This window comes from Hippocampus guttulatus, chromosome 20 (genome assembly GCF_054856545.1).
Source record: "Hippocampus guttulatus isolate MCC_2025c chromosome 20, RoL_Hgut_1.0, whole genome shotgun sequence".
Classification (NCBI taxonomy): Eukaryota; Metazoa; Chordata; class Actinopteri; order Syngnathiformes; family Syngnathidae; genus Hippocampus; species Hippocampus guttulatus.
The window spans coordinates 11,154,562-11,166,972 of record NC_141280.1 but is presented as its reverse complement, the minus strand read 5'-3'; the positions used below and the strand labels follow the sequence as shown (position 1 = coordinate 11,166,972).

At 41.7% G+C, this 12,411-nt stretch overlaps 1 protein-coding gene across 5 annotated transcripts in view; it reads right to left on the bottom strand.

Annotated features, from left to right (window-relative positions):
* The window catches only part of mdn1 (midasin AAA ATPase 1), a 144,270-nt gene that overhangs the window by 41,251 nt on the left and 90,608 nt on the right, over positions 1 to 12,411 (bottom strand). For all 5 annotated transcript variants that reach the window (XM_086100503.1, XM_086100504.1, XM_086100506.1 and 2 more), the window contains exons 66-74: positions 10,983 to 11,215; positions 10,740 to 10,835; positions 10,371 to 10,465; positions 9,713 to 9,837; positions 9,386 to 9,538; positions 5,805 to 5,914; positions 5,631 to 5,704; positions 5,347 to 5,530; positions 5,119 to 5,263 (exon numbers count right to left, since the gene is read on the bottom strand). In XM_086100503.1, coding sequence (XP_085956629.1) covers positions 5,119 to 5,263; positions 5,347 to 5,530; positions 5,631 to 5,704; positions 5,805 to 5,914; positions 9,386 to 9,538; positions 9,713 to 9,837; positions 10,371 to 10,465; positions 10,740 to 10,835; positions 10,983 to 11,215 — 1,215 coding nt within the window. The remainder of the gene's footprint in view (positions 1 to 5,118; positions 5,264 to 5,346; positions 5,531 to 5,630; positions 5,705 to 5,804; positions 5,915 to 9,385; positions 9,539 to 9,712; positions 9,838 to 10,370; positions 10,466 to 10,739; positions 10,836 to 10,982; positions 11,216 to 12,411) is intronic.

Here is a 12,411-nt window from a genome sequence, read left to right as displayed (position 1 = left end):
GTCCTCGATGGCCATAGTTAGCGCTATGGAACTCACCTCCTCTCTATTTGGCAGTCCAGTTTGCGGAAGTTTTTAGCACAATAACAGTCAAACCATTCCAGGAAACGTTCATTTACTCGACTGTCCGTCGAGCCGCAAGCAATTCATTCTGAGCATGGAAATTGCCAACATCGGACTGAGCAAGAATCGCTTCCTCGTTTTTCAAAGTCTCGTAGATTTGAGTCTTTCCGACTCCAAACATCTCCTGAATGTTTCGTATTTTGTAACCCACTTTGTTTAATTAGATACATTTCACTTTCTCTTCCGCGGTCATTACTGTTCCTCTTCGTTTGGATGCCATGACCTACAGCAGGGGTCCCCAACCTTTTTTGCCCCACGGACCGGTTTATGTCAGACAATATTTTCAGGGACCGGCATTTAAGATGTGGCGGATTAATAAAACAAAATAATATGGTATGAGCTGCATGAAAACTGTGGTGTTTTCGAAATATAATAATAAACACAAGGAGCGTCTAATCTGGCCGCAACACTGATCGCTATGGTAATGTTTAATGCCTTCAAAATACGATACAACGCAAATTCAAAGTGCATGAAAATGACGACTCACCACAGCCCCAAGCTTGATTTTCTGCAACTAGACGGTCCCATCTCGGGGTAATAGGAGACAATGACACCTCAAGTGTGTGGTTTATGTCCAGTCTACTTTGTAATTTTGTTTTAGTCGCCATTGCTGCAGAAACCCCCCACCTCACACAGGTAGGATGTCAGAAATAGCAACAGTGCCATTGTGGCGATCTCAGAGTATTCAGCCATAACTTTAATCCAGTTGTCTCGAACGTACTTTTAAGGCCGCCGTCATTTGCGATCTCCAGCAGTTTTTTAACTCATTTTTCGACCTCCAACGTTTTGTTTTTAGCATAATCGGTCACGTGACAGAGAAGCGTGGTTTGACGTGAGTCAAGCGTGACACAGACGGATGTAACGGAGAATCCGGTAATTTTTCAAAATAAAACATCTTTCGTATTCCGAAATAAATAAAATGGAATTAAGGCAAGTTCTTTCTGTGCGGCCCGGCACCAAATGCCCTGCGGACCGGTACCGGTCCGCGGACCGGCTGTTGGGGACCCCTGCTCTACAGGACGTAAATGTAAATGAATGAAGTTAAAAACTTTTGCAATTCCAGTAAAACTCACTGCCATGAAGAGTCACTTGCATGTCGGCATTTTGGATACAATGAGAGTAATTAGCGGCGCAGACGCAGTTAATCCTTTGTATCGAGTGGGACTTGCTTGAGTTTGCGCAACTGTGGGCTTCTGTATGGCTTCCGGAACTTCCATTGTTATGAATCAATCATTAATATAACATAGTAGTAGAAAGTTGAATCCATAAATTTGTTTTTATTTTACCGGGTTTGGGGATTTCCGTTTGACAGAGGTCCGCAGGTGGTAGGTAAGATTTCTCTCTCTATCTCTCTCCCTCTCTCTTCGTCTCCCCCTCCCTTCCTGTGCTCTGCAACTTCAAGTAACTGCGCCACCTGGCGTGAAATGCCTGTCATTACAAGTCCAAATGAAATGAATGCAATTTATTCACATCAAACCTTAACTGTGTCCCAACCTTCGGTGGGCCGGATACAAAAGACCAATGGGCCGGATCCGGCCCGCACGTCGTAGTTTGCCTAACCCTGGAATAGACCATACCAGGGACGAAGAAAAGTGTGATCTCCCTGTAATTCAAACAAACGCTCCGGTCTTCCGAGATGTTTCTGCACTTACCACACTACAAAAGTGCATCCCTGATTCCTTGTGTCAGGTCTCTCACAAAGGTAGGCAGTGATTTCCTATTTTGTGTCTGTTTTTTTTTCCAGTTTCGTTCATGTTTGGGTCTGTTATGGCTGTTGCTCATCATTGCATGCGTGTGGGCATGCATATGCATGAGTTCATGTGTGAATGCGTAATCAGTCAAAAAAAGGCAGGGAACCTCAGTTGTAGAGCCAGGTCTAAAACGCAACATAAGCTTAAAAAAAGCTTATGCTCCTTAGTATGTCCAAAAAATGATATCAAAAGTCACCAAAATGGGGGCGGGGGGGCGAGGCTCCCTCGTTTGACCCCGGGGAACATGCTTTATTTTTTTGTTTTGATTTTTTTTTTACTGTCCTAGAATAAAGTGCAGTTGCACCTTCACTACGTCAGGGGGCAGTGGCACTCTCATTGGCAGAGTTTGTGCAGGGAGCATAAGAAGGGAGGAACTATGACGAGGCGTATGTAGTGCTTGGCTTCACTATGACAATGGTGGTAGACGAGGAAAGACTGGTGTGCTTACTGTGTCTAAAAATGTTGGTAGCGGACAGCATGAAACCAAATAAATTAATGCGTCACTTAAAGACATTACACCCCAATCACGCTGATAAGCCGCTTGAGTTTTTTTTCAGCGAAAACGTGCCGAATATTGCCAACAATCATGCTGCTTTGTGAGTGCTACTTCACTTGTGACTAAAATACAGGTCCCGGCTACACATTGAGCAGGAGCCGAGAGTTGCTGTGTCCTGCTTCAAACCTCGCTTCGAAAAGCTGTGCATTGCAAAACGTGCTTATTGTAGCCATTAATCCAGACATCATCTTTGATTTAAAAAAAAAAAAAAAAAAAATCAGCACACATTATTTTACATATTTTTGTTTTGCAGGTTAAAGTTGTTGTTTTTTTAAATATTGTGCTCCTGAGTTAATGTTGATCAGTTAGAATGCATTATTATTTATTGATTTTATGCTATTTTATTTTTCAGTATCGTATGGTTTGGCATGGTCAGTCAAAAATGTTTACAGTTTAATTAAGGATGGAATTTTATTTTTGAATTTCAGCTGCACTTTAAATCTTTTCTGTTACAGTTAATAAAGCTATTCTTTGTTGTAAGTTGGTCCATATTTCTTTTTTTATTCTGTTATAGGTTAATAAGAATAGTGTTATGCAGAGGTGTACTTATAACAATTTATAGACAAATTATAGTATTTATAGTCGCGCGGAAGGGGGGGAGGCCGCGGGATGTTTTCTTCTTCCTGGGGGGGGGGGGGGGGGGGGGCATGACAGAAAATAATTGAGAAGCATTGCTCTGTGGAGAGGAAAACACTATCACCATAAATCTCTTGGACTCTAATTTTCCTCAGAAGAGGATAGTTTGAGCATGTTTTTTTCCCCTCTCCCTCCCTAGTGGTTTCCTTTCTGAACTCAGATCTCGGGGCGCTTCACACAGCGAGTACCGACAGGCCCTTTGCACTGTATCCCATGTTCGTCATTGGTTTTCATGTTTCTTGTGCAGAGCGTGCCTGTTAAGTGAAATTTTCGTTGCACGAACGTGTAATGACAATAAAGGCAATTCAATTAAATACTATGGTGAATATTCTATTGTCAAGAGTTTCATGTTAGCATTGATTAGTAGCTATTGCTCACAGTTTTCGGACATTAGGCGACATTTAGTGAACTACATGTTTAACTACACGTTTAGACTATCACTGTGTGTCACAGTTTGGCAAGTAAGGAGGCACATATTGCAATAGAGTCGGCAAATCATGATTTGGATCCGTTTCATAAAAGAAACCACAGGAGCCGCAAACCCTTTGGACGTCTAAAATGAAGATCGGTGCTTTTCATTTCTACTGGAGATACCAGTTGAACTCGGTGGCCCACCGCTTGAAGCGATACGTTAGCGCACCCGCCATACTGGATGTTCCCTTTGTTATATTCGTAACATTGAGTTAGAATGAGCCAATGCGATTTGATTGGCTCCAGCATGCCTGCAACCGCTGTGAGGATAAGCGGTTCAGATAATGGATGGATGGATGATAACGCAATTAAAAGCAATGATTCAGTATTAATCCAATGAGTTCTGGCTTGATGATCCTCGGAGCAATTTGTGAAGGCACCTTCACAAGTTGCCTCACTTTGCCACATCGAATACGGATGCGACGCCAAAGTCCTCAAGAAGGTGACTATGTACCATGGTACCTCTACTTACAAACATCTCTTCATACGAAATTTTCAAGTTACGAAACGCCTCAACAGGAAAATATTGCCTCTTGTTCCGAAAGAAATTTCAAGATACGAAAGGTAAAAATGCAGGATGGGCTGCAACTCGCAGCTCTGAGTTTCCTGAATGCAACATACTTATAGCTGCTCTGCCATTGGCTATTACCGAACATCATGCTGGCATCCCATTGAATAAGAGGGATGTCTACCGTATGTGTCTCTATGTGTAGATAGATAGATGTCTATGCAGCGTCCTCGTCATTCGCCCCGCGGGCTACGAGGCGTTCCAATAGTTTTACGTAAATGTGAATAATTCAGAAAAAGTGTTTACCAGTCAGGCGATCGCTCACTATGCTGATGTATGCCGTGGACATTTTCAAAGGATTGCTAAAAGCCGACAAAAGCAAACATCCTTGGATCAGTTCTTTACAAAACGCCAGGCAGAAACCACTTCTGAGAGAGAACATGGACTAAAGAGGGTAAAAAACAATGACGCAGTTAAAAGTTAAATGACCATCATATTCTATTCTTTGGTTTTTTTTTTACATTATACACAACTCTCTTTTATTGTGTAATAATATAATTGTAACATGTATTTCTTGCATATTTTGATGCATTTTTATGCTTTAGAAAATTTATGTCTGAATTTTGGGGGGCTTGGAACGGATTAGGGCATTTACATGGAAAACGAGTGTCTACTTACAAATTTCTAGTTTAGAAATTTCTTCCAGAACACAAATTTCTAAGTAGAGGTACCACTCTATATGTTTTGCAAATGTTGTCAGTGATAATACTTGCCAGTGGTTGTCGCAACGGGCGCCATTCAAGACTTTTGACTAGGAGTGGCAGTGCTATGTGGAGCAATACAGTACGTATAAGTACTAAGGGTATTCATAATCGGACGCGCCCATGCATTTCATGTGCGATGGGTCTGCGCCAAGACAAGCCTTTGGCTGCTGCCCAGCTGACACTGCATCTGAGCCCCATGGCCCCTCCGACAGGCAAAGAGCCCATGGCAAGGGTAAGGAAAAAAAAAACAATGCTGCCAAATTATGGAGAATATATCAAAACAGCTTTTCATCTGAAATCCATGTAGATTACCTGTAAAGAAGTCCAGATCTTCAGTGAGCTCCATTGCTGGGTGTTTCTGTACATATTGGACACATATTTTCTTCATCTTTCTGACCAAAACTGGCAGACGTCCTTGCAGTGATTCCAACTTGACTCCTCCATCTTGTTCCTTGTTCTGAAATCCGCAGATCATCATCAATACACTTAAGTGATAAACCCATTCACTTGAGATGTGTATAATCTAAGATAGAACCAAACCTGATGGTCTGTGTTCTTTCCTGGCAGGGCTTGTTTGAGGGCCTGATGAATTCGTTGAATGGGTGTTTCATCCGAATGTATGTCAGTATTGTCAAGAGAGACGATGTTTTTCTGTTCTACCAGAACAGTAAGACAGGGACCATTCAGAATCTCCTCAAACTTCTTGACAAACTTGAAGAGGGTCCTCGACAGAAAAAAAAAGGAGCAATAAGTACTTGGAAAACATTTTTAAAGACTAAAATCACTGCTAGAAAAACATTGCGGCCAGTGGGACAATTTCTTACCGATGTGTCTTTTCCACTGACTGCTTGATAGACCAGAAACTAACATCATTCCACTTGGAGATTTTGACAAAATCCTGAGATGAATGGAATTGAAGTGATTAATTGTTGTGATTTCATTATTATACTACACTTTTTTTAATATACTATTAAAAAATAAAATAATTTTCTATGTACCTTGAGCTCCTTCTCAATCGGCTGTCTGAGCTGTCCGATTTTGTTCTGAATGCAGTCTGAAAATTGACTGTAATATTTGTGTAGGTTCCACAGAAGATTTGACAATGTAACTGTGAGGGAAGGCAATATTAATGATGGTTATTTTGTTTCCAACCCGAAACAGTCAAACAAAGCAGATGATAAAATGTGCTTCAAATAATGCAAATACAAGTCAACATTAGTCATCATAATAATCCAGGGTCGAAATACATCTTTTAAGTAAACACTGAGATGGTGCAATGATAAGAATATTGCAAGAGCTGATGTACTACCTAAAGACTTAAGAAAGACATGGTACAGTCCCAGAAACATAGTAAACAGCAAAGTCCCACTATTACTTCTCTAATAAAAGTTGAAACAAGCTTGTTTACTGCTCATGTCTAATCATCTGAATTTTTGCTTGATTTTCACCCTAACCACGACTTGCACAGAGAAGGCTCTCTGCGATAACGATGGACATCTTTCACAAAGTTCCATCAAAAATGAATGTATGGAGGAGCGCTTTTAAACGATGGAGAAGGCGCATTTTAGATAACTGACAACTTCAACTATTTAAACACTTAAACATATACAAATCTGTGATAAGAAACAGTGAAACGGAGTGTGAAGACATACATATCCGTAATATACTGTAACTCCAGAAGAAAACTGTCGATAAAAGGGACAGTTCGGAAAAACGACCAACCAGATGCTAGCCCCAACCTAGACGCGAGTGTTGCAGTCTCAACATGGTCGAGAGCTGCGGGTTGCCATCCCCCGCAATAGAGCCTACTCTGTAGAGCGCTTGTTGCAGTCTCAACATGCTCGAGAGCTGCGGGTTGCCGACCCCCGCAATAGAGCCTACTCTGCAGAGCGCTTGATGTCTTCTTTTCTGAGGACTTCTGAGAGCAGTCTGTCCCAGGTTTCTTGAGTCATTCTTCCACCAGCAGTTTCTTGGAAAGTCTGTCATACATGGGTGGTGCCTTTTTGTTTCAGAGATGCTATGAGGCAAAATGGATCCAAGTCCAGCTACTTGGCTCAACTTCTACTTCATGGATCTGGTGACCCTAGTCGTAACTCTTTGGTGAAATTTTCTTTTTCTTTGAGAAATGTATTTAAGTAAGCAAGTACAGCCGGTCATTTTTTTGTCTCACAGCCAACTCACAGAGCTTTGTTCTCCTCTTCTCTCATCTGATTCACAAGTATGATTGATTCGCTCTGGGTCCGATTCTGCAGGTCTGTTTTGGGCCTGACACTCTGCTAGCCTTCCCCTTTGACCAGACCATAGCCAAGGTACTGGCATCTTCACAATTTGTTTCACTTTGCCACATTCACTATAGCGCCGACGTACTCAAGAAGTCCTCTTTGTATATGTAATGTAAATTTTGTCGATGATAATGCTTGCGGTACAGTGAAACTTCTCTAGAACAAAACCTACATGGGCGAAAATACCCCCTAATGTGAAAAAATCTTCATGCATTAACACCATTCCCATTCTACTGCCCCCCATACGACAAAAAAAACCCTGTTGCGTGATACGAAATCATTTTTTCTGCTCCAGCCTCGCGAAGACATTCACTACAACGAAGTCTAACCCAACAGCGACCTCTACTGCTTCGTTCGGAAACGGCAGCAGCAACCACCACACGGTTTACATAGTGAACGATGTTTATTTCGGTCACAGCTGCGAGTTTCCTGAACGCAACATACTCATAGCTGCTCTGCCATTGGCTTACCGAGCATCATCCTGGCCTCCGATTGGCCAAGAGGGACCTCACTGTCTATGTGTGTAGATACTGAAGCTAGATCCGTAGAAGATAGAGTGGAATGCATCCGATTAGCTGCTCAGAGTAAATTGCTTATGGCTCGACAGACATTCAAATAAACGAACGTTTCCTCGTATTACAAGTAAAGCATTTTCGAGGAAAATGCTTTACTTGTTATCATGCTAAAAACCGTACACTAACTGGAGCTCTAATAAGAGAGAAGCGCTCCAGTTAGCGTAAGGTCTTTAGCCTTCGAGAGCTAACTATGGCCATCGAGGACTACGAAGCGTCCCGTGGCTGGCTTAAAAGTTCATTGCATGACATCAGCTGAGCAACGCTGTCTTGGGTGGCGATCGAGTTAGAGACAGTGAGATGGTGGAAAGAAAAGCCACCGGGTCCAGGAAGTATTTGTTATTGTTAGATTCAGACGAGCATGGACGTTGCATTGCTAAAATGGCTACAAAATGGACCTTTGGATGTCAACCAGCTAAGACAAGAAGAGCTCTGATGCTGGAAGAGCCCTCTCTTCCAGCATTTGTAAAAGTGATCAAAATGAAAGACGGAGCAAGCAAAATAAAAGACATTCGCCATGAAATTAATGTAAGTGAAAGTGAATGCTGATCGTAAATTTCGCAATTTCCCTTTTTTTCTTTCTACACTGACAATATGAAGTGTCAAATAAGTATGTGCTCATACTTTGAAATAAAAATAAAGAGTACACATATGATTGTGTGTGTGATGGATTGATTATTTTTAGTTATCATACATTCGCTTATTATTAAATTGATTGATTGATTACGCTCGCAAAGAAGAAAGCTTATGCCTGCAATGATAAATTGATTATGCTTGCAAAGAAGAATGCTTATGCCTGCAATCATTAATTGACTACGCCTGCAATGAAGAACGCTTATGCTTTTAATAAAGATATAATGCTTCTTAATCATTATATAGTCTTCATTATGTACTCACATTTATAATCCTTTTTATCCATTATATCCTCACATTTATAATCAAGAATGCTTAGTGCACTGTGTGGAAGTTTAGGGACGCAACCACCTTTCCGAGGACGTGGTTGGGAAGAGATAAGTGTTAAGAAACAGTAAGCAAGGTTGGACAGTGAATGGAGCCATCAACACCAGCTGCAACGTGATGTTTTTGTAACAATTGCACACATGTGCGTAATTTGCACTCACATACACACACATAGTCAAACAAGTTCAGTGTGTGTTCAACAGCCCCCACCCTTAAGGTTGGACACACCTACAGTATGTAGTAGTTTTCCCAGTAAATGAGGGGGTGATGGAGGAGATCGTGAGGGGTGACGCGCCGAGAACTGAAACCTAACGCTTCTCCTCGTTCCCTCCTGGTACCAGAATTGAGTCTCCTGTCTCCTCCTTGTGTTTTATTCCTAAGTGTCAAATTGGATAAACCTGACAGTACACATACGTTTGTGTGTGTGTGTTTGTGTGTATGTGTGTGTGTTTACATCTGAGATCAAGATACAGAAAAAAAAACCCCGTTGTGAAAAATTTCTTGTTGCAAACATGATTTAGGAGTTTAACTGTAGTTGCAAAAGGGGACATTCAAGATCAGATCGGCAGTGCTATGCAAATAGATGGAGCAAAGTAAGTTCTGTCTGTAGGTATTAACTGCCCCAATGCATTTTATGTGACCCTTTTCAGGCTGGGCTCTGGTGACGGGTCTGCCTCTGCCATAAAATCCAAACATGTCCATCACGAGTGTATGTAAACTTTTGAACATAACTGTGTGGTGTCACAAAGAGAAGTGCAAGCTGACCTTGTCCAGGCTGAGTGGGGAGCAGAAGGAAGTGACAGTGAAAGCTGAGTAACATGGCCAAGCGGGCATGGAACTCGCCCAGGCTCGAACCCTCCACGAAGGCTTGTAATGTGGATGACAACGAGGACAGGGACAAACCTCCCAACTCTTCGCCTACATAGGACAAGAATGTCATACAATGATGGAAAATGGTCACTCAGCATCTCAAATCACAGTAAATAAAATGTGAATGTTTTAAGAGCAGGGTAGGGGCAGTCATCATCCGGTTGTATGGTTCAGATTATTGTCCCACTTATGAAACAGCAAACAGAGCTGGTGTGTGCATACCTGTATTTGCATTCATCATCTGATCTTCCAGATATTTTGCGAAGAGCTGGTAAATAGAAAACCAGTGCTTTGTGGATTTCTCAGTATGTCGTTTCACAGCATTGTCCAGACTGCTTGACCAACAACTGCCACAGAAAATTGCATTGTCTACCATTACTATATATACACACACCAATATTTACATTAAAAGTACAACAAATAAAAAAAACAAATAAATGTCACTCCCCCTCCCCCTGTAACAAATGGCAGGTGAAATAAGACAGCAGCATTCTACATACAATGTGTGTCACACTCGTCTGGCCCCAAAAAAATAATAACAAATTTTATATATATATGTACACACACACACACACACACACACACACACACACACACACACACACACACACGTAAAATAATATACAATAGACACGAGGAGGGACATGCTGTTTCACAATCATGTTGAAATAGGGAGGCGGTAGGACATCCAACATGTTCCTATTGGTATGTTAATGATAATAAGAGGAAACTGGATCCATCAATCAATGGACTGTAAAGATTTGCATAGTGTATTCAACTGAAACAAAATGTATGAAATTAAATAAAACAGACACATTATTTGCAACAATACTTGCAGGTATAGTCCTGCAACAACGGTTGCAGGACTATATTGTCTTACTTTAACTCCAGTTTGTGCCACTTGATAATGAGCTGTGTAACTGGTGCAATGTTGCTCTGCAAGGAGACCGCACGGCTGGCATTATTCTCCCAATCCTGACAAAAGCATTCGTCAAAACATTAAAATATGAAATACCTATCAGATGGAGATAGTGCACAGAATTAAATAATTATAAAAAAACTTTTTTTTCTTCAGCACTTTGCTTGGGTGAGAGACTAGAAAAATCCTGTCTCCTAGTCAATTCAATTTTTATTGCAGGAACAGCTGGTCCATATAGACAAAATACAAATAAAAAACAGATAAGGAAAAAAAAAATAAAGATGGAAAATAGTATTTAGTGACGTCAAACAAATTGCAAACAGATCTTACCTGTGCTTTACTCAGTAGTATCTCCAAGCCATTGAGAAACTTTGCTATGGGACTGGACAAGCTGAAACCCATGATCCTCTCAATCACCACAATCAGCTGGAAAGAAAAAAAAAGACAATTGAAAAAAAATAAATTATCTTGAACTTCAATCTACATTGTATTTGATACAATTTACCAGAGGCAAGCAGCCTTTATTTTCAAAAGTTGGATCCTGGAATGTTGGAATTCTTATCTGTCACTGACCTGCACAAGCGCTGGGTGCTCTGGCCAGTCCTCAAGTCTCTTATTTACAGCTACCCTCATCTGTTCCAGAATAGGAAGACAGAGGCGGGCCTCACTCATATTGGGGTGCTGATAGAAGTCATAAGGCCCTTCTGAGTTGAGAACCAGAGTATCTGTTCCTGGTGACCCTTGCACTGTGTTCTGGATGAGAGTTGACAGCAGCAGCTCACTGCCTGCAAACTGCTGGTTTAGTTCTGCAAATGTAGGGGGAACCATATTTAGACCAATTCAACATTATTAATAAACACAGTACATTTGGATTGGAGAGCAGTGTTTTTCAAACCCTGTGCCAGTGTTCCGCGAGATATTGTCAGGCGTGCGGTGGGAAATGATCCAGTTTGTATGCCTGTGTGGTCTACTGCCTGGCAGAGTAATCATGTAGTACTCTTCCATACCAGTAGGTAGCAGCACAGCTAGCCAATTGCCTTATGCTTCGAGACAAGTGATGTTTCCGGCGCGAGGCAATAGAACGAAAGTTATCTTTCATTTAGATTTACTTTTACCGGAGATGCAATGGCACCGACTCCGTGGTGCTTCGCATGTGGTGAAACAACGCTATGGTCCCTAGTAAGCTTAAACTCCATCTCCAAACAAAACACCGTTCACTTCGAAACAACAATGTGGAGTATTTTGTTCGCCTCCGTGAATACACGGAGAAACAAGCAACGTGCATGAGAAAAACCGCTAAGGTAAACGACAGAGCCTTGAAAGCAAGTTGCCATGGCGCTGAACATGTGGCTAAATCAAAAAAGTGGCAGAGCAATTAATACTCCCCGCCTGCAAAGCCATTGTGAGATGTTCGGACTCGAAGCGGCGAAAGAAATAGCCTGACTGCTGTAAAAACTAAAACATGGAAAGAATGAGAGCTATGGAGGAAGAGCTTTGCGTGTCTTTCATCGATTGCTGCCAGGATATCAGATCTGTGTTCATCCAAACCGTTTATCACAACGAGTGAGAATAAATATGAAAGATTCTAAAATATTGGATTGATGTTGATTTGATTCCTATTGAAGGTGTTATAATCTAGCGTTATTTTTCAATGTTAAAAAAACACGACTTTTTTTTCACGACTATAAGGCGCCATTAAAAGTCTTAAATTTTCTCCAAAATGGACAGGACGCCTTATAATGCGCAGCGTCTAGTGTATGCACCGAGTTCCAAAGCCTGACTGAGAGCACCTCTGGCCGACACGCTGTTTATATAGAGAAAAGGCGGAGTGAGTGACGACAGGCATGCGGAAGTCCGCCAATGAGTCAAGGGTGGGCGTGTAAGAGGATGCTAAAGGCACGCCCCTAGCAGGTACCAGTCGCCAATGAGTGATGGGTGGGCGTGTAAGAGGACGCTAAAGGCACGCCCCTAGCAGGTACCAGTCGCGTGAGTACATTGCGAA